Source organism: Onychostruthus taczanowskii, unplaced genomic scaffold (assembly GCF_017590055.1).
Source record: "Onychostruthus taczanowskii isolate IOZ18803 unplaced genomic scaffold, ASM1759005v1 scaffold127, whole genome shotgun sequence".
Lineage (NCBI taxonomy): Eukaryota > Metazoa > Chordata > Aves > Passeriformes > Passeridae > Onychostruthus > Onychostruthus taczanowskii.
This window is the reverse complement of record NW_024498429.1, coordinates 574490-602045: the sequence shown is the minus strand read 5'-3', so window position 1 is coordinate 602045 and position 27556 is coordinate 574490. Positions and strand designations below refer to the sequence as shown.

The 27556-nt window shown below is 41.2% G+C and overlaps 1 protein-coding gene across 1 annotated transcript in view; it reads left to right on the top strand.

The window, feature by feature from the left end:
- Positions 1 to 655: 655 nt before the first annotated feature.
- PEPD (peptidase D) overlaps positions 656 to 27556 on the top strand; it is a 145434-nt gene continuing 118533 nt past the window's right edge. The window contains exons 1-6 of the mRNA XM_041396265.1: positions 656 to 694; positions 5959 to 6142; positions 7351 to 7478; positions 23162 to 23225; positions 25528 to 25575; positions 27228 to 27289. Of these exons, the coding sequence (XP_041252199.1) occupies positions 678 to 694; positions 5959 to 6142; positions 7351 to 7478; positions 23162 to 23225; positions 25528 to 25575; positions 27228 to 27289 (503 nt within the window). The 5' untranslated portion in view covers positions 656 to 677. The remainder of the gene's footprint in view (positions 695 to 5958; positions 6143 to 7350; positions 7479 to 23161; positions 23226 to 25527; positions 25576 to 27227; positions 27290 to 27556) is intronic.

The following is a 27556-nucleotide window of genomic DNA, read 5'->3' as shown; positions in this document are numbered from 1 at the left end:
TAATTTTGGGTTCTGACAAAATCTGTGTGAATAGAAAAAAACAGCAGAGCAGAGCAAGCCTAAAGGCTGGTGATGGCTCCAGCACACCATGCCCCAAGGCTGCTGTTAAACACCTTCAGCACTTCAAAATGCAGGTGGAAAACAGCTCTTTCAGGGATTACAGTAGAACTGCACATGAAGTGGATTTCCGAGCAACCATAAATTGATTAAGGAAGCAATCCCTGTAAAAGGTTGTATTTGTGTTATATTGGCTTCGAGGCCTGGATTGTTCCTTAGAAGCCAGCACGCGCGGAAAGGGCCGGAGATTGTCCCTCACGACGACACCCCCGGGCTCGGGGAGCGCGGGGCGGCCGTGAGGGCAGCGCGGGGCGGCCGTGAGGGCAGCGCGGCGGCGGGGCCGTGAGGGCAGTGCGGGGCGGCCGTGAGGGCAGCGCGGCGGCGGGGCCGTGAGGGCAGTGCGGGGCGGCCGTGAGGGCAGCGCGGCGGCGGGGCCGTGAGGGCAGCGGGGCCGTGAGGGGAGCGCGGCAGCGGGGCCGTGAGGGGAGCGCGGCAGCGGGGCCGTGAGGGCAGCGGGTCCATGAGGGCAGCGCGGCCGCGAGGGCAGCGCGGCGGGGCCGCTCCGCCCGCCCGCTCTGCGGCGCCGCCGCCACGTGACCGCGCAGGGCCGGCGAGCGAACATGGCTGCGGCGGCGGGGTGAGTGCGCGGCGCACCGGCACCGGGACCCCCGGACCGCCCGGCCCCGGGACCGCTGGCACTCCGCTCCCTGCAAGGGCCGCGGCGCGGCCGGTGGGGGCTTGCTGGGGGCCCGGTGCGCCGGCGGTGTCCCGGGCCGGCGGCGGGACCGGGCAGGCAGGGCATAGGCTGGCGCCGGGCTGCGTGCTCCGGACCCGGGGTTCTGCGAAAAGATTTCGGGTTTTGCGCGGGGCGGTGGCAGAGCTGCGAAGGGTCCCATGGGCGGGTTGGCTCGCAGTGCTTCGTCTCCAGCCATGCGTTATCCCTGAAGTTGTCTGATGCTTAAAGATGGCTTGGATTGCATAGCACAAGGGTTTCCCCACATTTCATAGCAAAATTCAGCCATTTCTTGGTGCTGTAAGAAGGTGCCCTTACAAGTGTGTCAGAACGAAGGGGGAATTTCCGAAGGTGCCGAACCCGGCTCAGCTGGGCTCGGGGAGGTCGCTGCCCCCGGCGCTCCCTGCCCGCAGCCCCGGCCCGGCCCCGGCTGCGCTGGGCAGCGCATGGAGCGCGCCGGGACTTCAGGCTGTCAGCTTCACAACGAAGCACTGGGTTGGCCGTGAAGAAAATACCCATTTTATACCTTGAACAGCCGTAGTTGCTGTTACTGTTTGGTTGTATTGCCTGTTTCCTTGTGCTAGGCCTCTTGAGCTTCACATGTGGGATGTGGAGACAGCATTGGAAATTGTTTACGCTTCAGGCTGATGTTGATGAATCTGTTGCTCAAAACAAACAAATAAATAAGGCCTGGTCAACGAACAAGTAGTAATTTACTGAAAAGTAGTTTCAGTGGTTTCTCATCTTCATTGAAATCTGGATCCTCTCTGTGGGATCTCAGTAGAACAGAAATGGCAGTCCATGAATTTTCTGCTCAAAAAAACCAGAAGTACGGAAGGTTAACTGAAAAATGGTAGGAAAACCAGAAATAAAATAGGAGTTTTAGTTACCAGTGTGTTCTGGTGCGTGCTTTACAACAGATCCAAAATGTTAGATGAATCATATAGTACCAGAATGTACGCTCTTTAAAATATAAAACTTCTGAAATAAGCATTGAAATCAGGAGCTCCAGGCAAAGAAAAAATATCCTTTAAAGAAACAGATGTAGTTTAATGTTCCCAGCTATATTTCACTTGCAGTATAATAAAATAAAAGAGCTCGTCTGTGAGCTTGGTCCTAAGTGATCATAAAAATTGTGTGTGACAGCCAGCAGGAGACTGTCAGCTACTGTGGGAGGCCTTTACCAGACTGAGCAGTGGTTGAATGGTGGTACCAGACTGGAGAAAACAAGGGAGCTGAGCTTCTCTTGCCCTGTTTTGTTCTTGCAAGTGTCCACTTTTGACAGCAGCTAAGGTTTATTTGCAGAAGCTTGCATAGCTTCAAAGAGGCGTGCACCACAAAGCAGAGCTTTTATCAAATACCCTTCTTTATCAAATGTGTAACTTCACATGAGAGATTTGGGTTCGGTTTGTGGCTGGGCTTGCTGGAGTCCTGGTGCTAACAGAAGAAGCCAACCTTGAAGGACCAGCCAATATGTTGTATTGATTAAATTCTGATAACTGCTGAAGTGAGTACAGAGGAGGCCACAAAGTTGATCACAGGACTGAAGTATCTCTCATAAGAAGACAAGCTGAGAAAATTTGGGCTGTTCTGGAAAGAAGGAGGCTGTGTGGAGACTCACAGCACCTCCCAGTATCTGAGGGGGCTGCAGGGAAGCTGGAGAGGGATTGTTCATCAGCAGCTGCAGTGATAGGGCAAGGAGTCATGGGTAGAAATGGAAAGAGAGGAAGTTTAGGCTGGACATTAGGAAGAAATCCTTAACTGTAAGAGGGGTAAGGTACTGGAGCAGGTTGCCCAAGGAGGTTGTGGATGCCTCAGCACTGGCAGTGTTCAAAGCCAGGCTGTGCAAAGCCTTGAGCAGCCTGGTCTAGTAGGAGGTGTCCTTGCCCATGACAGGGATGTGGGAAAAGATGAACTTTGAGGTCTGTTCCAACCCAACCCATTCTATAATTCTGTGATTTGTGTGTCTTGTGAGATATAACTGAGTGATTAGAGACCATGGACCAAAATGAAAAGCTTGCAGTTTCTTCCCTAGAGAGAATTTTGTGGCAGTTTTTTTTCCAAGGCAGAGGCCATAGTTTTACACTGCTTACACTGTAATTGCATGTGTATTTGTAGGGTTGATACACGTGAGGCAGTTACATATGTGTACCCACTCAATTTACTACAAGTCATTGAACAGCCAGTCCTATGTGTGACAGTTTTTTCTTGTGATTTTCAGTATTATGGGAGTTCCATTTCCCAATTTTTATTTGCTGTGGAAAGCTGGGTGTACAGCCACACACCTTTTTGTAAGATTTAATTGCCTCTATCAGTATTGAGTCTGAAAAGAGCTCTCTGTTAGCTGTGGAAAGCTCGTGCATGGCTCATATGTGCCAGGTGAGTGGATCTCTGCCTTGCAGGAGAAAAAAGAGATCAAGAGCTGTGGAGGAAACAAAGTCTTCTAAGCTGAATATTCTCTCTAAAACCTAGCTGGTTTTCTCTGCAGAATTCCAGTTGTGAAAGCTGGTGTATTTCCTGGGAAGCTCACTCCACCTGAGGTATGAATTAACATGGGTGCTAAGCAGGCGCCTGAGAACAGAGCAGGATTTGCAGCAACATTCAGCCCAGCCCTCAGGTCCTGCAGCCCTCGCTGCAGGGTCCAGCATGCTCAGCTCTTGTGATTTCTACAGCAGCCTTAAAGCAGAGACCAAGGCCGTGCCCCTGAAGAAGCTGTGCCACTCTAAAACAGCTGCAGAGGCCTTGCTCTGCTCTGGGTTAATACTGTGGCATCGTATTCAGACAGGGAGAGTGGGATCTGTTATGTCCAAGGAAGAACATGCTTTCACTTACAGAAAATGTGCACAAGAACTATCATTTTGCACTAGAATGCAGTTGAGCTTCAGCATTTAAGTTCCCAGTAAAAGGCCCACTTTAGTGGCTTCTTAAAACCACTGGTATGAATTGCTGCCTGATGTCATTATTTCTCCTTAAGTGTCATTTGGATTGTCAAAGGTTTTAAGTGTAATAAAAGCATTAATTTTAGACAAGGGAAATGAAAATGTGCCTTTGTAGCAGCTTCCTTTGAACTCCAGGGTGCAGGAGTAGGCCTGGAGCAGAAAGGTCAGAGTTCTCTCTTTTTTCTTTTTTCTTTTTTTTTTTTTTTAATCACAGAAAAAGATCCCCAAACTTGTGAAGCAAGTAAAATTGCAATGAAGGTGACTTTTTTCCTTCCTTTGAAGCAAAACATGAGACAGGCTGTGCTACAACCTCTGCCTGTTAGATTTTTGGTTTTTTTTTTTTTGTTTTTGTTTTTTTAATCAGCAGATACAAAGATCTGAGAGAAACATGTGACATAAGGGTATCTGATGGTGTTCTCTCCTCCCTTTCATAAATGCCCCATAAGGTGAGCAGGTGATTTCCAGGCTGTTGCATGTACTTACTGCAAGGGACGATCATGCATGGAGAACAGTGTTTTCAGCCTCCTGTGATTGCTGAGTTACTGAGCCACAGCTTTGTACCTGGAAAGCCTTGCCTGTTTTTAGTTTGAGGTTCACTATCTGACTTTAAACTTTCAGTAGCTATTGCTAGGATTGTATGAACTTGCTTCCTTCTTCCTACAGGCATGGGTACCCCAAAACAAAAGCTTGTGCTGTGCTTCCAGGCTGTGCTGATGTGCTGCAGCCCTTGTGATGATTACCTGCCTTGGTGAGGGGTTGTTAGGTGTGTGTGTTGGAAGGAATAAAAATAAACACATTTGGGTTTTGTGCACCATCAGCTGAACTCATAAGTAGATAGTTTGAAAATTGGATTAGCAAGAGCAGTCCTTTACCTTCTAAAATTACTTATGCTGTTACATCAAGTGGTTATAAGCAAGTAAAATAAAGTATTTTATTAGGTCTTTTATGCTGTGGCTGCAGTAGGAAATTACAGGTTTACATTTCTGAGGTTGATAGAGTCTTTTAGGAGGTTATGCAGCTATAAATCAAAGGTTACCTTTCAGATTGCCTATGAAAGCTATATAATAATTAAGATGTGGAGCTTTGCTCCTCTAAGGTTAAGTACTTTGGTGGCTGGTTAATTTCTTGTCATCTTAACATAGTAACAAGGTAACTGCACCTTTCTGTCATCTCCTGTGAAGCATAGCTGATAGAAAGTGACCATCCAGTCATTCTTGGAGAAGTTGAGGTGGGGAGATAAATTGGACTTAAATAATAGGATTTTATGGATAAATTTTATTGATCGTCTCTAATACTGAAGCTCCAAAGCACAGCTTTGCTATTTAAGCATATTTAAGTTTAAAAAACCACCCCCAAAACAAACTGCTTTTAGATTTTTCTCATATCACCTGGTTAAACTCCTCTGTCTTCTCCATATGGTAGAAAAGCTATAGTGTTTCTACTGGTACATCTCCAAAAGGTGCACTTATGGAGCTGAAACAAATGAATGGATCAGCCGCGTATTCTTGAGGTACTTTCAACCTCAATTCATCTAGAATTACTTAGTAACAGTGCTTTTAAACTGTATCCTCGCAGTTGCAGCACTGTTGAGTACAATCTTTCCGAAGTTTTCTGGGCTGTCTCAGCACATTTGTGTGGCCTTAGGGACAAGCCCTGGTGCCCAATCCATGCTCCTGTGGCCACGTGTTTGAGTTCAGTCACTGGCTGCGAGTGCTTGTGAGTGTTCGAGAATAAACATATATACATAGAAAAGAGATTTGCACATCCTGTGTGTGGGAAATGCTGTTGTCCTGTGTCTGCTCTCCATCGTCTTTTCTCTCTGCTCCCTGTTTCCCAGAAGGACTTGCTGAAGTTTTCTAGACTTACTGTAAACTTCCACTTCTGTTTTCAGCACCTCAGAACTAATTTTCTTGCCTCCTGCTTTGCCTCTCCTCAGCTGACTCGGGCTGTAGTCACTTTGTGTTGCATTACCCAAAGGGATGTGATGAGGGATATGCTGTGGGTTGTAGCTGCAGCCAGCCTTGTCTGCTGTTTCCACCTGTTTCCTTTGGTACTTGTGTGAGCAATGCTTGATGGTCTCTTGAGAGCCATATGTGTGTACAGCATCTCTTCCCAGCAGTGATGAGCCCTTTTTAGTAGAGTTGAATTAAACTAATGAGCACTGTGCATCTAAATTGTGCTAACCACTGTCTTTGCCATTAATTGTCAATTGAAAAAAATCTCTTCTAGACCCTCCTTTTGGCTGGGGAATGAGACTTTGAAGGTGCCTGTGGCGCTCTTTGCCTTGAACAGAAGACGACTGTGTGAACGCTTGAGACAGAATAAGGATGTCCAGAAGAATTCCATTGTTCTGCTGCAGGGTGGAGAAGAAACCCAGAGATACTGTACTGATACTGGTATTGTGTTTCGCCAGGTAAGAGCTGAATCAAAACTTCAAATTAAGAAACTCTCTTCCACTGCATGGATTTTTAAATGATTTTAAAATATTTTCTCTATCTCTCGTATATGCATTGTCTTGCTTCACTTAAATAAATTGGCTTCTTTATAACATTGCTTTTTCAGCTTTGAGTTGCTCTCACTTTCAGTGTTTTAGTGCAGGCTCATTATCTGGTTTAAAGGGCCTAAACCTGTTCAAGGCCTTACTGCTCATCAGTGTTTGAACCTAATCTTGAAGACAGCAGTGGAATATTTCTTCATTTTTTCGGTTTTGTCTATGACCCAAAACCCAACCTTCTTTGTGAAATAAAACATGTTACAGGGGACCTAAGCTGAATCAATTAGTAGAAAAGTATATTTCATGGTTTTATAAAACAGCAGCCTATAGCTTGGAATTTACAACATGTGTGCTCTTAAATGAGACTCTTCCTTAAGCACCCATGTGTTCTTCTGTCACGAATAGGACTTAACATGTTCTGGAGATGTTGGTGTAAATGAACTCAAATTATGCATATCCCATACCTTGCATGCAGCACTTTGTTTTGTGAACTTAATTGAGCTGTTTTATGTTATGAAGAAACAAACCTAGTAAATTCTAATTTAGATAGCACATATCCTAATGTAGTTATTAGTCTGGTTTTAGAGGAGTTGCACCTTTTAGGGTACTAGAGCATATGCCTGTCCAAATCCTATAGTTTTAGGTGTTTTGTTATTTGCTTGCTTGTTCTAAAAATACCTCTTGGCTAAGGGCTGTTCCTTGTGCAGCTTCCTCTTCTCTGGGGAAGGTTGGGGTTTCACTTCAGCACTCTGCCTTGCAACCCAATGAAGCTGCACTCTGCTTTTGCCTTGTCTCTTGTGAGATAGATGGTTGTTTCTCCCTGATCATACATTCCCTAATTCTAGATTGGAAGAGTGTATTTTAATGTGTAGTGTATGGTTATTGTGCTGAGTTAACCTCTTTATAGTAGTTTATTAATCTCTGATCCTTTCCATTTGCCAGCAAAGGGATTAGTCTGAAAAGGTTACTTTTCAGTAACTTTTTACTTTCAAACTACTTCTCCTGCTCCAAAAGCAAGAGACCTCATCCAGATATGTGGAAATAGGAATTAATAGATACTGTAGTGTATTTTTAGAGCTGGTAGAAGTGAGGTCTTTCTTCTAAGAATATATTTTGTTTTAACCTAGGAATCTTACTTTCACTGGACTTTTGGAGTAACTGAAGCAGGCTGCTTTGGAGCAGTAGATGTTGATACTGGAAGATCTATGCTTTTTGTTCCACAACTCCCTGAAAGCTATGCTGTTTGGATGGGAAAGTAAGACCTATCTCTTAACTGCATTCTGGTGTATCCAAGTACTTTATATAATGTAACTGCCAGTAGAGCTCCAGTGTTGTGTCATTTAATCAAATTCCACCAAATCACACTGTAGGAATGGTATATACATAGAGTGATATATACAAACAGAGATACAAAACATGATCAGTTGGTATTGATCATGTGATATGAAATGATCCACCTCCATTTGGAGCACAGTACCCTTAGAATTGGAGCCCATGAATCTCATGGTAGCTCCGAGAGGAAGGTGAACCATAAAGAAAAGTCAGTATCTTGTGTTAAGCCCAAGAAAGTCAAATAATAAAGCAGGCTTTTTCAAGCTGCTTTGCCAGTTTGCAGCAGCCTTAGCTAATTAAACTTTCTGAATGGCATAAGGTAGTTCAGCCTCTGACAGGCTTTTTTAAAATGAACTCACAGATAGGAAAATGTGCTTTTAATGCTATTCTATGAGTATGCTATAAACATCTCTCCATCCACCTTGGTAGTAAATACTGCACAGTGCCATAGTAGTGGAGGAATTGATTTATTTATGTGTTCATTTATTTTCTCAGTCTTAATTGTATTTATACCTTCTACCAATTTTTGTAAATTTTTGTATCATCTACATTGTCTCAGAACATTGGATTGATTCTAATTTAATCTTTTGACAAGCTGCTTCTCTTCTAATTGAAGCTATCACTTATATTTTAATGCTAATTTTGGGAAAAGGAAAACAGTTGTAACTGATCCCATGTGCTGAACTGTGTCAGACCATATGGCAGGGCATGGCTGCTGTCTTCTCAGAGAGTTTATGTGAATTTCACTGTCTTAGACCTGTCTAGGGACTGCAGTTGTGATGGCATAAAAATCTGCATACTGCTGTCTGGAACATTCTAGCTGTGAGCCACACCTGTCTGGGAGGACAGGTTCTGTAAGCCCCCCATGTGTACTCTCTGAAATCTGTTCCCACTTACAGACAAAGTTTTTCCCTATCCTTAGGTTCTCTTCTGCTAGTTCAAAACAGTTGTTTCATACCCACACTGATTGTGCCTAATCTAAAAAAGCTTAAAAATATTATTGAAATTCCAGCATCTCATTTTGCATTCTCAAACAAAATATTGTGGTGCTTATAACTAGTAGCCTTTTTGATTTGTTTGTGCAGCACTCATCTGCAGAATTAATTAAGTCTAGTTAAAAGTGGTTTATTGTCATTGTTTGTGTCTTCTTGCAGAGTATAACAAATGGTCTTTGTTGTTTTCTAAATTCTTCTGCTTACCCTTCCTGAATCCCTCTGTTTGAATCTTGTTTTCTCTTCTGTCAGCCGTGGTCATGTACTTTTTCTGCTTGTCAGGAGGAGGATGGGTGAATAACTCATTTGTGAGTCAGTAGCGGTTCTGCTTCATAAGTTGGTTGGCAGTGGGTACTGCTCACAGCTGGGGATTGTGTTCCTTCTCAGAAGATTCAATTTTAACTCAAAATTAGCACTGAAAGAAAAACACAAGTAAACATGCCTTCTATCCGCTGCAGTTTATTACTAGTTTGCCTTGGAAGTGCTTACTTCTGGACCTGTGGAAGGCACTGTCTGCCCACTGCAGGAACAGTCATTTAACATCAGTGAGGCACAAATCAGTGGAATGCTTTGTGTGGTAGTTGAGAAGTTGGTATCTTACAGAGGTCTACTGCTGGTCTGCTAGTTCATGGCACGGGGTGGAGTTGCTCTGCCTGGTGTTTATTCTGCTTTCTATTTAAGACAGATGTGAATTTGAGCAGAAATACATAGATTTTTTTAAAATTCATGCAAAAGGCTCTTTACTACAATTTTACTGCTGCTGTATTACTAAACACATCATTTGATGTAGTGTTATGCCTTCACTTCTTAAGAACACATATTTGAATTGCTTTTGAAGCATGGTGTGGCTAATGAGTCATTCAGAAGAGTTAATCTTTTGGCCTTGAAGTGGTACAGAAATGGGGCTTCTTGCCTCCATTCAGACTGCAGTGTGACTTTGGCCAAAGCCGGTGCCCTACCTGAGAGTGTTTGCAGGGATCATCAGCAGGCTGTACGTGTGCAAATGAGACCATGAGCACGGTGGTTTTCCCAGCCCCACCACTGCACTTGTCTTCATGAGTGGTGCCTGGGCACTCTGCAGGACAGATGTGCATGGAGGGGGGATGCAGTGCTCTGGGCTGGGGTCAGCCACAGCACTAAGCAGTACGGGTGTTGAGGGTCACTGCTGCGTTGGAGGTGTTACGGACCTGCTAGGACTGCGTGCTGAATGTGTGTGCTCTGAAGATGTGTAAAAATAGTTGTAAGCCTACCTTTCAGAAGTCCTTCAAGCCAAAATAACCTCTGCAGTTTTAAAAGGAAGGAGAGATTTAGTTTAGCTTGCAGACTGTGGACCTTCTCCAAAAAACCCCAAAGCTTCTTAAGGTGGCAGTTGTGGAATTGTTATGAGGGTAATTGTAGGACTGGTGTCCTGTGGTCATGGAAGTGATCACCACAACACTGCTCTGTTTTTGAATTATGGCTGTGGGCATTTCTCCAGATGTTGGGCCAGCCAATTTCTTAGTTGTTGGCTGGAGAAACCTTTTCAAGTAAGAGAACCACTTTGCTTGTCTCTTGACCTGTACCTCTGCCCCTCTCCCTGTGTCATTTGTAAAGCAGAAACACAGAGAATGACTCTGAGCTTAAAGGGTAGCTTTTCTGCTCCTGAATATTTTTTTATTTTTAACTTTAGAAGGGTTTTAGAAATGAATATGGTAATATAGAATAGTAAAGGCTTCTGAAGTGTAAATGTTTTGTAAATGTCCCTCTTTCTTGGCACAGTCTTACCTAATCAAGTTTCTGGTGCAACAAAGCTGTTAGCCATCATTTCTGTTCCTAGAAAGCATTGAGTTGGTATGACTGCATGCCTTCACAAAGACTTCAGTTTTGCTAATTAATGCTGCACCTGCCATTTACCTCCTTAATTATAAATGACAGAGCTAGTCAGTGTGCTGATTAAAGATATTTTATAAAGTAAAACATACTGTACAGCAGCTGCTTTATGTGGAGATCATGCCAGAATGACTTAATAGCCTTGCCACATAGAGTTTTTATTGGAAGACAAAAAGTATTTAACCCTTTCACGCTCTAAGTGTAGAAACACATATTAAATGTATTACTGGTTCAGAAAAATAAAATGGTGCTGTGGTGCCCAATTAATGGTGCAATTTCCTATGATTTCTCTGAAGCTCTGCTGGATGACTGGTAAGCATTGCAGCTTTAATCTGACTTCAGTTTCACTCACTAAATTGCAGCTTTAAATTCACTCACTATAAGTAATGTTTTTCCATGAATTTGATTGAAAGCTATCTATGTGTTCCAAGTTGAACCTTGGATTAGCAATTGGAGCTGTAATAAAGCACAGTGAAATGCTTTGCAAATGTTAGTTATTTCTCAGTGACCTAATGAGGAAGCTCTTTAAAACATTGTCATAAATTTCAAGTAGGTTACAACCAAAATCAACCTTTGGTTTTGGTGATTACACTTGACTGACATCAGCAAAGCTGAGTAGTTTTACTGCCTTCTTAAAAAACTGCAGAAGTATATTTTTGGGGGTTTTGTTTGTTTGCTTTTTTTCCCCCTTAACACTTTTGAAAGGATCAGATGAGAGGAGGGGATCTCACTTTTGAAAGGACCAGATCAGTACAAGAAAGTAACCTCTCAGTCTGTGTGGGCTTTTACCTTTTTTTTCTTATAGACTTTTTGGGACCATGAAAATTAGAAACTAAGAATTTGATTTCTTGATCTCTTCTTCTTAATGGAGATTGGTGAGATTTTGTGGCATTTGTATTTTGAATAATTGTGAGTATTGAATTGTGCACAGCATGGCATGTTTGACTGTGTGGTGGTGATGGAGACTGGTGCATTAATTACCCTTGTTCTGGCAACCAGAGGGCGAGGTCTGTAGAAGGGAAGCTGACAGGGGGGACAGCTCTTTGGAAGGGGAGTGCAGTGTGTGTGCAGGTTTTAGGGAATGAACTCCAGATTACCTTAATTGCTCTTCTTAATGCACATTTTGCAGGAATGAAGGACCTCTTCTACAGGAGTTTTTTTAATGTGGAGCATGCAGGTCTTCTTCTCCATAGCCTGCTCCAGAGCTGTGTTTTTTGGTTTTACCTTTAAAGCTGTTCTACCATCTCCTACTATTTTTATTGTAATTTTTTCTCTAAAATGAAATATACTTTTCTTTTTCTGTGTCTCTCAGTTGGATCTTTTACTGCAGTTTGTCACTTCCCAGTACACACTGAATCTTTATTTTGCTTTTGTTTAAAAAAGAACCCCAGATTTTAATCACTTTAGGTCATCTTATTACTGTTTTGTACCAATTGGCATTGCAACTTATCTGCAAGTTTGTTACCATCTGGAAATATTCTCTGTGGATCTCAAACATACTCAGTTCTGCTTCTGTTTCTGAGTAGTGTCAGAACTAATTTCAATCTTTGCAGTATCCCACTAATCAAGACTTGCAATCCATTTCTGTTTATTGCTTTAACTTCTGGGAACATTAGTCTAAATTGACACAGCACTTTTCAGTGTGACAGTTGGAGGGTTTCCCAGCCCAGGGAATGCTCATCTTTATATCTATTTATTTGTTTTTATTTTCTGCTTTAGGCTTTTCCGTTTTCATATTATGACTAGTCATTGGGTTTCAGGTTACATTGTAGTGTTTCTGTCCAAGCCACTTTGAGTTGATTTTGGAGAGTAGCAGTCTTGAGAGAGTTTTTTGTCAAATATTTTACTATTATTCATGTAGTACATCTGTTGCTTTGCCCTTCATCTGATCCTTTCAAAACTGCACGATAAAGCTGGTTGCTTTTGATTGACAAGGCTTACTTGTGCAATCTCCCAGGGTGCTTATTTTCCATGATTCCAGTTCTCTCCCTGGTACAGTGATTTCACTTCCTTGTCCCCCATTCATTTATTATTGTATTTCATAGAATCATAGAATGGCCTGGGTTGGAAGGGACTTTAAAGATCATCAAGTTCCAGCCTCCTACTACGGGCAGGGACACATTCCACTGTCCCAGGTTGCTCCAAGCCCTATCCAACCTGGCCTTGGACACTTCCAGGGGTGAGACAGCCACAGCTTCTCTGGGCACCCTGTGCCAGGAAATCAGCACCTTCACAGGGAAAAATTTATTTCTAATATATAATCTAAACCTGCTCTATTTTAGTTTGAAGCTATTCCGCCTTGTCCTGTCACTCCAAGCTCTTAAAAATAGACTTTCTCCCTCTCTCTTTTTTGCTCCTTCAGGCACTAGAAGGCTGCAGTTAGGTCACCCTGAAACTTCTCATGTCCAGGCTGAACAATGCCAGTTTTCCCATCCCTCTGCTCATCCTGGAGCCTCCTCTGGGCTCTCTGAGCAGCTCCAGGTCCCTCCTGCGCTGCCCAGGCTGGGGCAGCTCTGCAGCTGGGCTCTCACTGAGGGCCAGAGGGGCACAATGCCCTCCCCTGCTGCCCACGCTGGGCCCAGCCCCGGGCAGGCTTTGGGCTCGCAGCTCTCGGGCCGGGCAGGGCCCGCTCTGCCCCACAGCTCCCCCAGGGCTCCCCGGGGCTGCTCTTGACCTGTTCATTCCCAGCCTGGATGGATCCTGAGGGTTGCCCCAACACAGATGCCGCTCTAGCACTTGGTCTTGTTATACCTCATGAGATTCCCGTGTGCCAGCTGCCCAATTTCTCTGTGGATAAAAATTACTTTTTCAGAATAATCAATGTCTGGATTGCTCTTGCCACTTCACTGGCAATTGTTTTCTCTAAAAGCACTGCTCAAATGCTCGGACTTCTCAAATGTTCAGTTTAGTCATTGTCTCAGTATTCTCATTTTCCACAACCTTGCTTGGTCTGGGATGAATGTGTATTGTTTTTATGACTTTTACTTAAGTACTTGTTTTTATAAATCTTTGCTTTCTTATGGTTTTCTTAAACAGCTTAAGTTTCTTGTTGAGAAGGCTTGAAACCATAATAGCAATTTCTATCAGTCCATTGATTGGCCTTCTCCACCAGCATACACCTTTAAGTGAATGCTCCAGTTGGTGGTTTTATAAGCATTAAAGTGCTTCTTTTTCCTCTCCTATTTTTGATTCATGTGTTTTGAGAAAAAAAAAACAAAACCAAAAAAAACCCCAGCACTAAGCAAATCTGTTAGATTATGCTGCACCAGAGTTTTTTAATATCCAGGTGTGGCTTCAAACCACAGATTGAGATAGCATGTCTCATTTCAGTAGTGTGGCAGGGAGTGCTGATAACCCCCACCAGGCATTTCTTATTTTATACTTTATGTAATGTGCTACCAGGAGTACTGAGTTCAGTGATATAAACTCCCGATAACATTTTGAAATATCAGAGAAGCCAAGTTTTTCTTTTTCTATCAGGTGTGCCATGTGTTTTTTCTACAAGGACTTGTCTGCTGCTGGTAGGAAGGTGAGCTGCAACAAAAGAAGTGTCCGTGGGGTTTTGCCAGCAGTGCTCCAGCAAGGCTCTGCACCTCCACCCTGCCTTCTGCTGTGCCACTGCCCAGCCTGAGGGCAGAGTTCTGCTTCTTGTTGCCCTGCATTTGGGAAGGCACTTCAGTGAAAAAAACCTCAAGTGAAATACCTACAGTAGTTCCTGTGTTCTTGCACTTCTGAAATTCTACATTCTTAGCTCTTGATGTTATTTGTTTTGCTTAGGTTTTTTATTCCCTGTGACCTGTCTGTATGCTCAGGAAGGACTCTCTGAAAGAGTGTGGTCTCTCTTGAGAAACAAAAAAAGGAAAAACAAACCCAGCAGATCTGATAAAATGTGCTGGGGAAGTGGATCATTAATATTAATGCTTCTTAAAAGTTAAATGTGCGTGTAAAGCAGGCAGAATGTGTTTTACTGCTGTGTGCCCCTTGCTGGAGCTCTGGCAGTCAGAGCAGGTGGTCACAACCCCAGTCCTGGGGGACACCAGATGCTTCTTTGTCTGGCAGGGGCAGTGTGACCTCGTGGATGTGGCACTGTGTGAAAGGGTAGGTTCTTCTTTCCTTTGTGCCTGTTGAGTTGTTGTGTCAAGTTCATTTAATTTCCTTGTGGTTTGGCTTTCCTTACGAGTTGTGAAATGGGAGTGTTATCATCCCTTTCCTTCAAAGCTGTACAGGTCATCTAATGCTGCTGTAAAAATCAGTGCTGCTTTGTCTCATTCTGTTCCCCATTAATATGGGAGCTGTGAGACATGCTACTCACATTCCAGAGCTTGCTGTAGTGCTTTTATGTGTGGGATATTAAATATTGCTTGTGTCCCCCTCCCCCTCCAATGCTGATGTTTTTCCAAAGTACAAGCAGAACATCTGCTGTTGGCAGGTTCAGTGTATAACTTCCTTTGCTAAGAAGCATGAATTGATACCAGTGTTTGAGTGAAACACTTACTGTATATAATGACCTAGAAATGACACTTAATACCTTAACCACTGTAATTCTTATGCTTTTTTTTTTTTTTTTTTTTTTTTTTTTTTTTTTTTTTTTTTTGAGAAGAGAGCTTTCTAATGAGTTTATGTCATCAGTTTAATGCTACAAGAAAGCTTTTGGGGATTTCAGTGTGTAAACATTTCCTTAGTCACAGTTCTTTCTGTACAGAGCCCTTGACTCCAAGGAAGAATTTTATTTGCAGAGAGGAATAAAGCAAATGTTACCAATTGCAAGTTTTCTGTATTTTTGATGGGTATCTCTTGATAGTATCTCATAAATGTCTAATTGGAACACTGCTGCTTGAGGTGGAATTTATAGAAAGTCTAAAGAACTATTAATCTTTTAGAAATGCCTGTGGTAGGAAAAGCTGAGCAGGAGCAGTGAGACTGTATACTTGAAGTAGATGAAATCGGGAGGTCAGTGTTTGGCTTTTGCTAGGACTTACTGTGAGATTCTCCTCAATACTTTATTTGTGATTTCCTAAGTCCAATGGCCTGTATTGGTGCTCCCAGTCATTCTGGTTCTGCATGGTCTGTGTAGCACTGGGAAGTCCAGTGTCACACACCCAGCACCTTGTGCCCAGCTTCATGGACTCTGCTGTTCTGCCCCTCAGACAGATGGGGCTTCACTTAAAATCCTGTGTGCTTCCCAGTCAGATCAGCTTGGGTTGTCATCTTAATCTTGATTTCTTCTAAAGTCCGTTATTTTCCCAGAATCCATCTCACTGCAGACTGTATCAAAAGGAGCAGGGAGTTTGAGTTTCCATGTGTGCAGGTGGTTTTGTCTTTCAGAGAGTGTAGCAGTAATCTTGAGAACTGTGGAAAGGGAGTACCATTAAGGTAGTCAAAACATGGTTGGAGGTTGGCTGTGATACCAGCAAGCCCATTAGTACTGTTTTGTTTTAAATCTAGCTTGTTGCCTTTTAATCTTCTTGTTTGAGATAGTGAAATTCCTTTTGGATATAAAGGTGATGGCACTTTTTTGGACAAAATCAGGAACATCTGCTGTCTTGTTCTTCCTAGCAGTTCTTGACACCCTCTTATTTGGTTAATGCTTTACCATCTGTTAACTTGATGATATTGTAATGAGAAGGGAGTTTATTGGTGAATCTCTGACAGCATTAAAACATTGCTTTTGCATCCCTTTTCCTCTTTCAGCTCTACATATCCTGATGTATTTCTATTCTTCTGCTTTAAATTTTGCCAAGGTTTTTACTCTGTGTTTGCAGTCTCTCTGAAATTTATACTTTGCCTTAAGCTCATTCTAGCAAGGACTGAGAAATGAGTTGTTGACTGTGTAGAACTTCAAGCGCTGAAGATTATGCTTGTCCAATTTTCTCCTTGTGCATGTGCTTTCCCTCATTTAAGTATGGAAAAATGTAATGTATTTCCTGCTCTGTGTGTGTACTGCAGTGCCTTGTACAGGTGCTATCTGCAGGATGATATAGGCACTTAATTTGCTCAAGACAAAGTGATTTTGCCATAAAGTGGTGTTTTATATCTGTTACTCTGAATGTGACAGTCAGGGTTGAATGGAAGAAGCAGAAAGCTTTAATGTGAGGTTCATTAGTTTTAGCCTTTCTGTCTCACTGCACCAAGAATCATCCTCTCCTGATTTTGTGATACAAGTTTGGACAATTTTTCGTGTATTTTGGGCACTAAAACTTGTAGAACCTATGAGGACAGTACTGTACCCTGAACATTATTGTGTAGAAGTCTTTGTTATTGGTCTATTCTGTTATTGTTCCAATTGTGTTAATTCGTACTTTTAATTACTGCTTGTGAAAACATAATTTTATGGTATCTACCAGAAGCTGTGGCTCCTAAAGACAGTAAGACTTGTGGGAGAAAGTCTTCAGCATGGCATGCTGCTTTCTGTCAGTACTTGCTGTCTTCTTCCCTGACATAGTAGGAGTTCCTCAAAATGATTGTTGACTGGTTATTTTGAGATTCCTACAGCTCCCTTTTAAAAAACACATTAAATTAATGCTGTTGAGTTTTGCTGGTTGGTTGGGTTTTTTGTTTTGTTTTGTTTTTTCTTTTCTTTTCTTGCTAAAGCCAGATACAGTGATTAGAAATTGTAGGTAATTCCCATTATTTGCCCTAATATACATTCAGTGATAGCATGTGTGATCAGCCATCCAGAATACTGCTTTGTTTGTGCCCTTTGATATCAAATTAATATTTAATTTTGCAGAAGGGCAGTTGCATCACATTGGTGCTTATGGTAGGCTGCACCTATTGCTTTCTTTTATAATATAATATGTAGTGGAATAAAACATCCCTCTTCCAGAATAGCTGCAAAACACAAACAAGGCCAGATGTGAGGACTTAAGGAATTCTCTGAAACAATTCACATCTTAACATGAAAAGTGTATAATTTGTTTAATATTCACAGTGAACATACCATTTGGAATATTGTTTTCCTAGAAGAATATTCTACATTCTAGGCTATGCAGTAAGATAACTGATCTTGAACTAGGAACTCCAGCTGAAATGCTGAAGAAAAGCTAAATTGGGCTGCTTCAGGAAAAGCTGAATTTCATTTTAGAGCTGATCCACTCTAAAAACAAAAAATGAAAATCTGTCCTAGAAGCATTGAAACATGGAAATACCAAGTAACCTTTAGGAATAAATGTTAAATATATTGAAGTTTGGATGAATATTTAGATGCAAATGAAAGCATATACATAAAAATGAATATCAGCAATTAGGCTCCAAATATATTAGCAAGCGGCTAAGATGTGTTTCTTTCAGGAATAGCTATCAGCTGTTATAAATTCTGTTCACAGGTTTTCTTTGGCATTTGTGATTTAGATCCATCTCATTTTACCTCTCTTCTGAATACAGTTCTGGAAACTAAAACACTTTTTATCATGTTGATATTACAAGGGTATTGCTCCAGAGTCCTTTAGCATACAAAGAAATGTTGCTTAATGGAATTCTTACAGTAATGTCAAATTTGTACAGATCTCTTAAGATTTGTGTTATGAATTCTTGTGCAATGTAATGAACAAGAGGTTTAAAATGTTTTTAGACAATGAGACCAAATTTTTATTCGGTTTAAAGTGGAAACACAACATAGTTGATAAACTGCTGCAAATAGATTGTGATTTGAATTTTGTCCAAATATGTAAAAGCTTGAAAATAAATTTTTGGTGTATTTATAGATATACAGAACTGTCATAGCTGTTCATCTTAACTGATGGATAAACAGAGGAGTCAATTTCCAATTCCAATTTGAGGATCACATCAAAGTGGAGCCAGTTCTAATAATGTGGTCTGGCAAAATCTGAACTGCTGTGATTTGGTTGTGATTTGATGAAGCATTTTGGTTTTTAAACATGCCATCATGTACTGTGTGAATTTAGTTAAACCAAACAGAGAAGTTTATTTTAAACTTGATTTTTTTCACCAAGATGAATAACTGACTGGAATCTCTGATTACTCATTTTTAATACTATGCTCCCTTGCACTTCTGCTGGTGGTTTTTGTGTTTGATAAATGTGTGTTAGAGAAATGAAGTACAGTTATTGTAAGGTATTAATTTACTCTCTGACTTAATGTTTCACACTGGATTTTTACAGTGCAAGCTTTGTTGCTGCTCCCCCACCTCTTTTTTCCCATTGCTTGAGTAACATTTTGCTTAAAATAAAGTTGTCACTTGTTATCATTGAGGGATGAATCTCCAATATTTGGTGTTTAAATAAAACCATAGCTGTTAAAATAAGGCAGTGTGTAATAATTCAAATCTTCTTAAAATATAGCTTCATATCTTTAGGCCATCTTCAGCATTTCCCAATCATCTTGAGAGTAAGAAACCAAGTAGATCTAGATGGGGCAGAAAAACATGGTGGAGAGAGAAGTTTCATGGGAAGCATCAGCAGAAAGTAAACAGCTTAATGTTTAACTCAAAATAACTCAAACTTTTTCACCGAAAATTGGGATGAATTGTAAGTGATGAACTAGAGAAGTCTCTTCTTTAACTTTTTTTTTTTTGTGTGGCTGAAAATGAGAAAAACTGGGCATATTAATGTAAATTAGTATCAGTGCAAGACTCTTACGTTTTCTTTCTGATAGCCATGAACTCTGAGATGCCAGATTTTTGCCTAGGTGCTTGGCCATGCATACATGGGCATGTTCCAGGAGTTTGGAGTTGCTTATTTCCACTGTAAAAGAAAATGATAACTCCTGTTTTTCTGGAAGTTAACTATTGATAATTCTAATTAACACTGGTATTTGCTTGGCTCGAGTTATAAAACTATAGGGAAAGAATACTGAGCCTTTTTAGGGCTGATATACATTATACTTTGTGGGTTTTTGCCAAGTTGTGTTGTCAGGGAATCTAAACAATTTTGCACATCCCAACCCCCTTCCTGAAGACTGTAAAACTTAGGTCATTGCTTCTGTTCCCATCTGTTTACAAAAGGGTTGGGGTTTATTTTTTTTATAGGTAAATGGGCATGATTCAATAATATCTGGGATCATATCTTCCACTTGGGCAATCCTTCTGATTAATTTATGGCTTGCTGTGGGGTTTTTTGCACATAGTCTCTGCAGTGATTAATGAGAATTCTAAAACTGGCAGCCCACAGCAGCGTTACAAATGACAAAGCCAAACCTAAAAGTTGTAACCAGTTAACTTACTGTAGCTTCTTGAGAGTTATTTGTGGAGAGAAGTACTCCTCATCCCTGGGAAGTATCAGATGTACTTGAAATGATGACAACTGAATGAAGTTCTGGTTTTCGTTATGCCAAGTGAGCATTTAATGGAAGATACCCTGTGGCAATGGTGATCAGTGCTAGCTTTAGTCTGTTTTGCATTCAAATTGGATAAAAATGGGTACTGAGCCCTGTATCTGCTCAGGAACTCTGCACTAGTACTGTTTACAGTAACTACCATATTGTGCATAATCATCTTTCATTGACCCCCACTAAACTGGGGAAAAAATGGAAAACAGTAGAGAGGGTATGGAAAGGTACCATTGAGGATCACAGAGTTATAGCATGGCCTGGGTTGGATAGGACCTTAAAGGTCATCAAGTTCCAACCTCCCACCATGGGCAGGGACACCTTCCACTGTCCCAGGTTGCTCAGAGCCCCATGCAGCCTGGCCTGGGACACTTCTGGGGACCCAGGGGCAGCCACAGCTTCTCTGGGCACCCTGTGCCAGGGCCTCCCCACCTTCACAGGGAGGAATTTCTTCCCAGTATCCCATAACCCTCCCTCTGACAGTTTTGAACCCATTCCCCCTTGTCCTGTCAAAATAAATAGTTTCTCTCTGCCTTTTCTGTCAGCTCCTTCAGGTACTGGAAGGTCACAATGAGCTCACCCTGAAGCTTCTCTTCTCCAGGCTGAACAATCCCAGCTCTCCCAGCCTTTTCTCCCAGCAGAGCTGCTCCATTCCTCTGATCATCTTGGTGCCTACTTTGGACTCTCTCCAGCAGCTCCAGGTCCACCCCAGGGCCCCAGGGCTGGAGGCAACTCTGCAGATGGGGTCTCACCGGAGTGGGGCAGAGGGACAGAATTGCTTCCCTTGGCCTGCTTTGCTTCTCTTGCTTCTCCTTCTCCCTGACCTTTGGTTGCTTTCTATACTGCTTTTCTATATGTGACAGCATAGAATTTTTTGGCTCTAATACAAACTTCATGTTCACTTTTTCCTTGCACCTCTATGGTTCTGCAACAGAGTTGATCTTAGAAATCTTCCCAGTGGGAGCAGCAGCTTCATCACTGGAGCATCGTGGCTCCTGTGGGATGGTAGTTTGTGGGAAGTGTATATGAATTTATTTTTCCATCTAGTTGGAGGTGCTAAATGACTGTATAAAAAAAGTGAGGCAGAGCTGTGAGTGCTTCAGAGAGGAGAAGTCTGGCTCTCAACTTCGTGCTAAGAGTCTTGCTGAGTTTTGAGTGAGATAGCAAGAGGAAGATGAGCAGGGAGGTACACATCTGGGAACCGTGGCAGCTTGTCATTAGGTGTGATGAAGGCAAAAGTGTCTCAAAGATGACCTAGTTTAACTGAGGGAGAGGATGGAGGATTGTGGGGAGCTGCTGTTCTCTTTCTCTTAGAGAAAAATTCCTCAGCCTTGAAAAGAATGATGAGCCACTTTTGTTCCTCAAAAGAGTCATAGTGTACATGAAAAGAGATGTTGGAGGGATTAAAGCTGGAACGGATTAATATTAACCATAACCAAGGAATTGGATTAGTAGCTGTGTGCTGTAGGCTACACAATTATAGGAGGCAGCTAGCAACAAGAAGAACAAAAAAGTTGAGAAAGAGCTTGTGAAAGGAAAGACATTTTCTTATTGGAGTGATGGAAAATCAGACCTATTTGTACTTTAACTGCATTAAATAAAGTCAATACAATCCAGCACACTTGTGGGTATACTTCTATGAAATACTTACTTTGCATTAAACAGTTTTTTGATTTAAACAACGCAGAGAATTATAAAAAGGTACTTTGGATGTATTGCTCTAAAGAGCATACGTTACCATAAATTACCATTGGCCATACATTAGCTGGTTTTACAGCTGGGATTCTTCTGATACCAGAAGAATTGGTTAAAACTGTACAAGAGAACAAAACTGGAAGGTGATAAATCTGTTCATCATGTTTCTGGATTATTAAAATACTTCAGTGTGTGAGGAATGAAGGAAAAATAAGGAGATGCCTGTAGGAAAAATGGGGTATGCAAAAATTGGAGGTAAGGCTACTATACTACAGAGGGTATGCAAAGATAAGAGGATATAGTGGGGTTTTTTTAATCTTATGTAAGATAAGCTGGGGAGAAAAGATAAATGATAATTGCTTTGAAATCTCTGTCACTGATAGGAAGAGTCTACACAAGGAGTATTGCAAAAGGGAACATAAAAAGAGATAGTTTTGTGTTACTTTTGAGTAGTACTTTCACAGATAATTAATTTTTTTAAATCTGTGATTTTCTGCTTGAGAACACCATAAATGGTTTCATGTTGTTCATGTCACCGCCCAGTACTGTTTGGAGCATGAAGAAATGTAAATGATAAAGAAGCAGACAAGATAAAAAAATGGACATAAGGCAGTGCTCCAGCCTCCTGGTACTGCCAGCAGCTCTGGCACGTGCCTGTGGTGTGGAGCAGCTCCTCAAGGTGCCCACCACTTCTGATGGTCCTCACTGCAAGGGTTAGAAATGCCCTTTGGCCTCCAGCCTCATTTATTCTTTCCCCAGATGGTTTTTTGGTGCTCTTGTTGTGTAATGTTTACATGGCTGAAGCTTTGGTCCTGCCTGCACCTCTTGCTCTCCTGCTGTCACTCAGGAAGCAAAAGGCACAGGATCCTCCAAGCTCCAGCACCACCCATGGGTTTTTCCTCCCATTTTCTTTACTCTGGAAGTAAAGAAGTGTTTTGGTGTTTTTTTTGTGGAAGGGTATCAAGGGTGATTTTATTATCTTGAGATCACATTTTGAGGATTATAGAGGTTGTATTTATTTCAGTGTAGGGGACATGGAGGTTTTAATCAGAAGCTCAAGTCTCCTGGCTGTTTCCATACAGTGAAGGAATGAGCAACAGTACAGCCACTGGTACAGAAGACAGCAGGAGAGCCCTGGAGGGACTGACTGCAAACAGATCCTTCACATTCTTCTTGTCTTTAGAAAAATGTCTCTGGCTGGATATCAGGAGAAAAGAGTAGAAGAGATTTAGTTTTGAACATAGACCTGTAAAGTTGCCCATTCTGTTGGGTTAGAGGAATGGATCTCTGGTGTCCTGAGGAATAGAGGCAGCAGGGCCCATGTCTTAATAGCCCTCAGTCTGCTAGATGGTTACCAGGGTAAAAAAAAAAAGAATGTTTTATTCACTCTTTGAATGTAACACAGGTCAGGCTGGTCTTCTGTCTTTTCCACATCCTTCCAAAATTTGGTGAGTTAGAAAGTTATGTATAAGTGGCATTGCAAAAGTCCCTAACAAAACTGTCTTGTATAGAATGGGAAAAAACACTTTTGTTCTGAGGAGACTGTGCTATCAACATGGACTGGATTAAAGCACACTGATTTTTGTAGCTGTGGAAACTTTCTGTGTAACCTCGTGTTTTGAGAAATAAGGATAAGATCAGCAAAACATTCCTCATATCTGATTCTATTGTTGTGATAGCAGAGAATATTATTTCTTTCTCTGTGGCCTTATTAAATGTAAGAGCAAAGCTAAACCCAAATATTTATTTTTATTGTTTTCCAAAGGATTCATCCCCCTGAATTTTTTAAGAACAAATATGCTGTGGATGAAGCCCACTATGTGACTGAGGTGAGTTGTCTGTGTCTGAATATTTTTTTCTGTGAATACAAAATCAATGGGTGGCAATGACTTTGCTTAATTTTAGTCCCCTTCTTACTGGATATCTCCTGACTTGGTGGGATCTTCTCTCCCTTCCCTGTTAAAGGAAAGTGTCCTTTTATTATACAAAGCACTTGTAAATTGTTTTTAAGGCAGCTCTTTTGATCTCAACATAGTTCTTAATCCAAAGGCAGTCTCATAAACGTCCTCTGTTGTGGTTTCCCTGAATGACTTTCAGTCACATGCAGTGCTGAGTGAATCACAAAATGTAACTTCAGATAAACACTTGAAAACATACATTAACTTTACTATTATTAGCAGCCAGGTGTCGTCTGATTTCAGAATAGTAAATATATGCCATCTCAAGTTTATAAGAAAATTCTCTCATTCCTTTAGGAAAACAGGGCACAGGGAAAATATACTAGATGTGTGTTCATTTTCTATTTTTCCTTTATGTAATGTGTAATGTAATGTAATCCTTTGTAATGTAATCCTTTATGTAATCCTGTGCATGATGAGACCTGCCAGTGTGTGGCTTTATCCAAATAAAACAAGTCACTAAATACATTTTTTGGAATGCCTTGGAGATTTGTGGAGATTGCTGTCAAGGAAGTTCCATGTCCTAGCTTGGACTTGGGAGCCTACATTTATTTTATGCTTCCAAAAAGCTGTTGGGAAAGGCTGCCTACCTCACTCTTTATTTTCTACAGAATCATCCTATTACTTGAATAAGCAAATATATTCACATTTCTGGGTGCAAGTGTGCCTTGCTTAGTTAGGTTTTTGATTTAATTTCTGAGCAGGTGTTTGGACACTTGTGCACCTGGCCAGTGATCGTTTCTGTGGTAGGAAGGCTCAGCAGGTGGGGACAGTGTTCCTGCCAAGCTCTACGTGTGACTTTCATGGAGAGCACTTGGAAGACTCCTCTGATTCTTCTGTTCCCGTAGAACACTAACTCTGACTCTCTAGACCAAAAGTTTTGCTCTTATCAGCTGTGAGGAAGTTTCACTTAATTTTTCATAATGAGTCCAGCAAATTTGATCTGTATGTCAGGAGCTGGGAGTGGAGGGAGCTGTGGAGAGGTTGATTTTTGCCATGTGTGAGTTGGAGTCTTGTAGTGTCCAGGTGCTCCAGTGCTCATCTGTCAGATGGTGAGAATTGCAATTGGGAAGTACATGTTTTATTTTTAAAAATCACATTTTTAAAAATCACATTCACCTTGGTTGGTTTGAGTCACTTTCTGTCAGCAAATGTCTTCATTGCAGTTCTGTGCTCTGCTTTTTTTGCTGCTTAAAAACTTCATTGGTGGGAAAAAGAGCTCTTCATGTGGACCAGTAAAAAAAATTAAAAATTAAGGCTGCTTTTGACCTGGACTGCATGTGTTGAAGTGAGAAGCTGTTAAAGCTTGCAGCACAACTGTTCAGCTCTCAATAATTCCTTCAGCTTTTAGCTTTTTTTGCCAAAGAATTTGTTTTCCACCATCAGGACACCAAGGGCCTTTTTTATAAATAGTTTTACATCAATTAATGACCAAGGTATGTAAGTATGTTATCCTGATATTTCATGAGATTAAGAAATGAAAAAAATAAAGGGTGGAATTAATCTTTTTGAGCATACTTTCTTTTGTTAATATTAGTAGCGTGCTGTTAAGGTGGTTTAAAGTTGATAGAATATTGCTCCATGAAGATATGTCATGTGTTCATTGCCTCAAGATGTATCATTCAGCACCCACCCTTCTGCAGGTGCTCTGAAAGCCCAGCACTCTGCAAGCCCAGTGATTTTGTTCTCAGTTTGTGAATTGTTGAAGGAGGCTGGAGGAGCCTAATAAAAGGATTGGTCAGTAGAAGTGATCCAGTGAGAAAAACAGTAAATATTCTTTACTAAGCATTTAGCACATTGTACCATAATAATGTTAATGCAAATGTTCTATATGCAGGATAGAGCACCCTGATGTTCCTTATTTCTGTGTGACATTACAACTTTTTGGCTCCTGTGTTGTGTCTTCCTAATGACGACAATAGATACAAGTTATACTTGGTATTTATGTCTTTAAAGGACATAATGACCTTGATTACTGTCAATATTTTGTATTCTGCTGTCTCTTGTTGCATGTCTCAGGTAATACTACAATATCTGAAAGGAACATTTTTGTCTTTGCAGTTCATTTACTTTATATACAGTGAATATCGATGAAAATTGATGAAATATCAATTTGGTTATGTGGAAGGGAAAGAAAAAAGACAAATAACAGTAATCTAAACCCTCTTTTTAGATATCCAGTGTATTGGCTTCAAAGAAACCTGCTGTACTTCTCACTTTGGTAAGTCATATTTGGAAAGTACTACATTTCTTCAACAAGGATACACTTTATGCAGCATTTCTTTGCACTGTCATTCTCTATACTTTCCTCCCCATCTTGCACCAAATTAGAGGTCATCTGTGTATAATCTAGTCTTATGGCCCCCTCATGGTGTCAAGATTTGTAGCCTCTGGCCTCATCCCATCTGCATTCTGTCTGCCAAAAGCTGTATTGGTTTTCTGGTAAAAACATGACAATTATCAACCATGATGGCCGACCTACACTGACTCCAAACTCCCTTTTCCTTTTGTGCCATTCTTCTCATGTCATGAGCATCTTTGGGCCTTTCTCTGGGAATCTCACAAGGATTCAGGGAATACTTTTTTTGCATAGAGTGGTGTAGTAGAACAGCTCCTGGGAGGAGTGAGGCAATATCAAATGCTTGCTAACTATTTTGAATGGTGCTTGCTTATTTCTTGAGAAGAAGCATGAATGAGTGGTGAAGACTGCAAGTTTCTCCTTCCCATCACCTCTCTCCCAGCTACTCCCCTGCTTTACAGGTGTTTTGTAAACTCCTACTATTTGTTTTATTGTCTCTAATATTTATAAAAATTATTTGCTGACTCTGAGTTTTCCCTTACACCAAAAGCAGTGGCAGCTCCTGGGTTTCTTGTTTTCCCATGATAGACACCAGACAGAAATCATAACAAAAAAAATCCCTCCTTAGGAAGTTACATGGCCTCAGATCTGAATTTTTTATCCATTAAGAACAGAGGTCCTAAATAATTTTCAGTCTTTCTTTCACTTATATTTGTATACACACATATAGTCTTAAAAGACGCCCCTATGGCTTAATTTCATGTTCTTTAAGAGAAATGAGAGAAATGGAATGTTTGACTATCTCGTGCTTCTTACTGTGCATTTATTTCTTCACATGGAGTTGTTGAGTACTTATCACTCTGGGGGCATCCTGTTGTAATCAGGAATTTTCACATAATTTGTGGCTGAGAGGAGGGTGCTGGGGTGCTTTCACATTCCTCCCACTGCTGTGAAGAAGTATTCAGAGAAGGGAAGAGCACTTCTCTGTCTGCTGCTGAATGGAAACCTGGTCCTCTCCTCCTGTGGTCTCGTTCCAGAACTGCTGCTCTGCAGGGTTCCCCAGGCACATGTCAGAAGTGTTCATCTGCTGTGTAGCAGCCAAAATACTCTTGCTTATGCTGCTTGCTTGAATGGGAAGCTGTAGGGGAGCAGCAAGGAAATTTAAATAGTAACAAAGCAAATTTAAATTGCCAAGGCATGGCATAATTATTTCAATTTTAAATTACTTCAGAAGAGGCCTTGCTTATTTTTCATTCTCTTGCCCTGTATAATTATATTATAGTTCTCACACCTCCCTCTGAAGGCATAAGAGCATTAGAAATCAAAGCTTGTCTTTTTCCTAAGCAGCACATCCTGACCTGAGTTCTGTGCTGGTCTCCTGTGGAACTGATTATTTCTTATATTGGACTGTGTTTGAACAAACAGTCAGGGGTTTTCTATTTATAGTGATTCAGGTAAACTTATGTGTAAGTTTTCCCAAATACTTACTGTAATCAAGTTCTCCCCATGATTTAAATTTTAAATACATGTGTTTGGCTCAGAATCACAGTCCTTTTTAATCTTTTTCCTCCCAGCGTGGTGTTAATACTGATAGTGGAAATGTCTCCAAAGAAGCTTCCTTTGAGGGGATCAGCCAGTAAGTGACACAGCTTTTTTTTGTACATTAGTTGTTACATGTTTATGTTGAATTCATTTTAAATTTCAAATTAAATTATGTTTTTTCTTGATGGAAGGATGTTGAATGGCAGATCAGATGCCAAACAATTTATTTCCAAAGAAATTTTGATACGTGTTTCTAATGACTTGAAATGCAGTCAGATTTTTTTTTTGAAATCTCTCTTGCATCTAAGTTAATCCAAATTTTCTCTTTGTCTGTGTTTATACTGTAGCTATTTAAAACCAA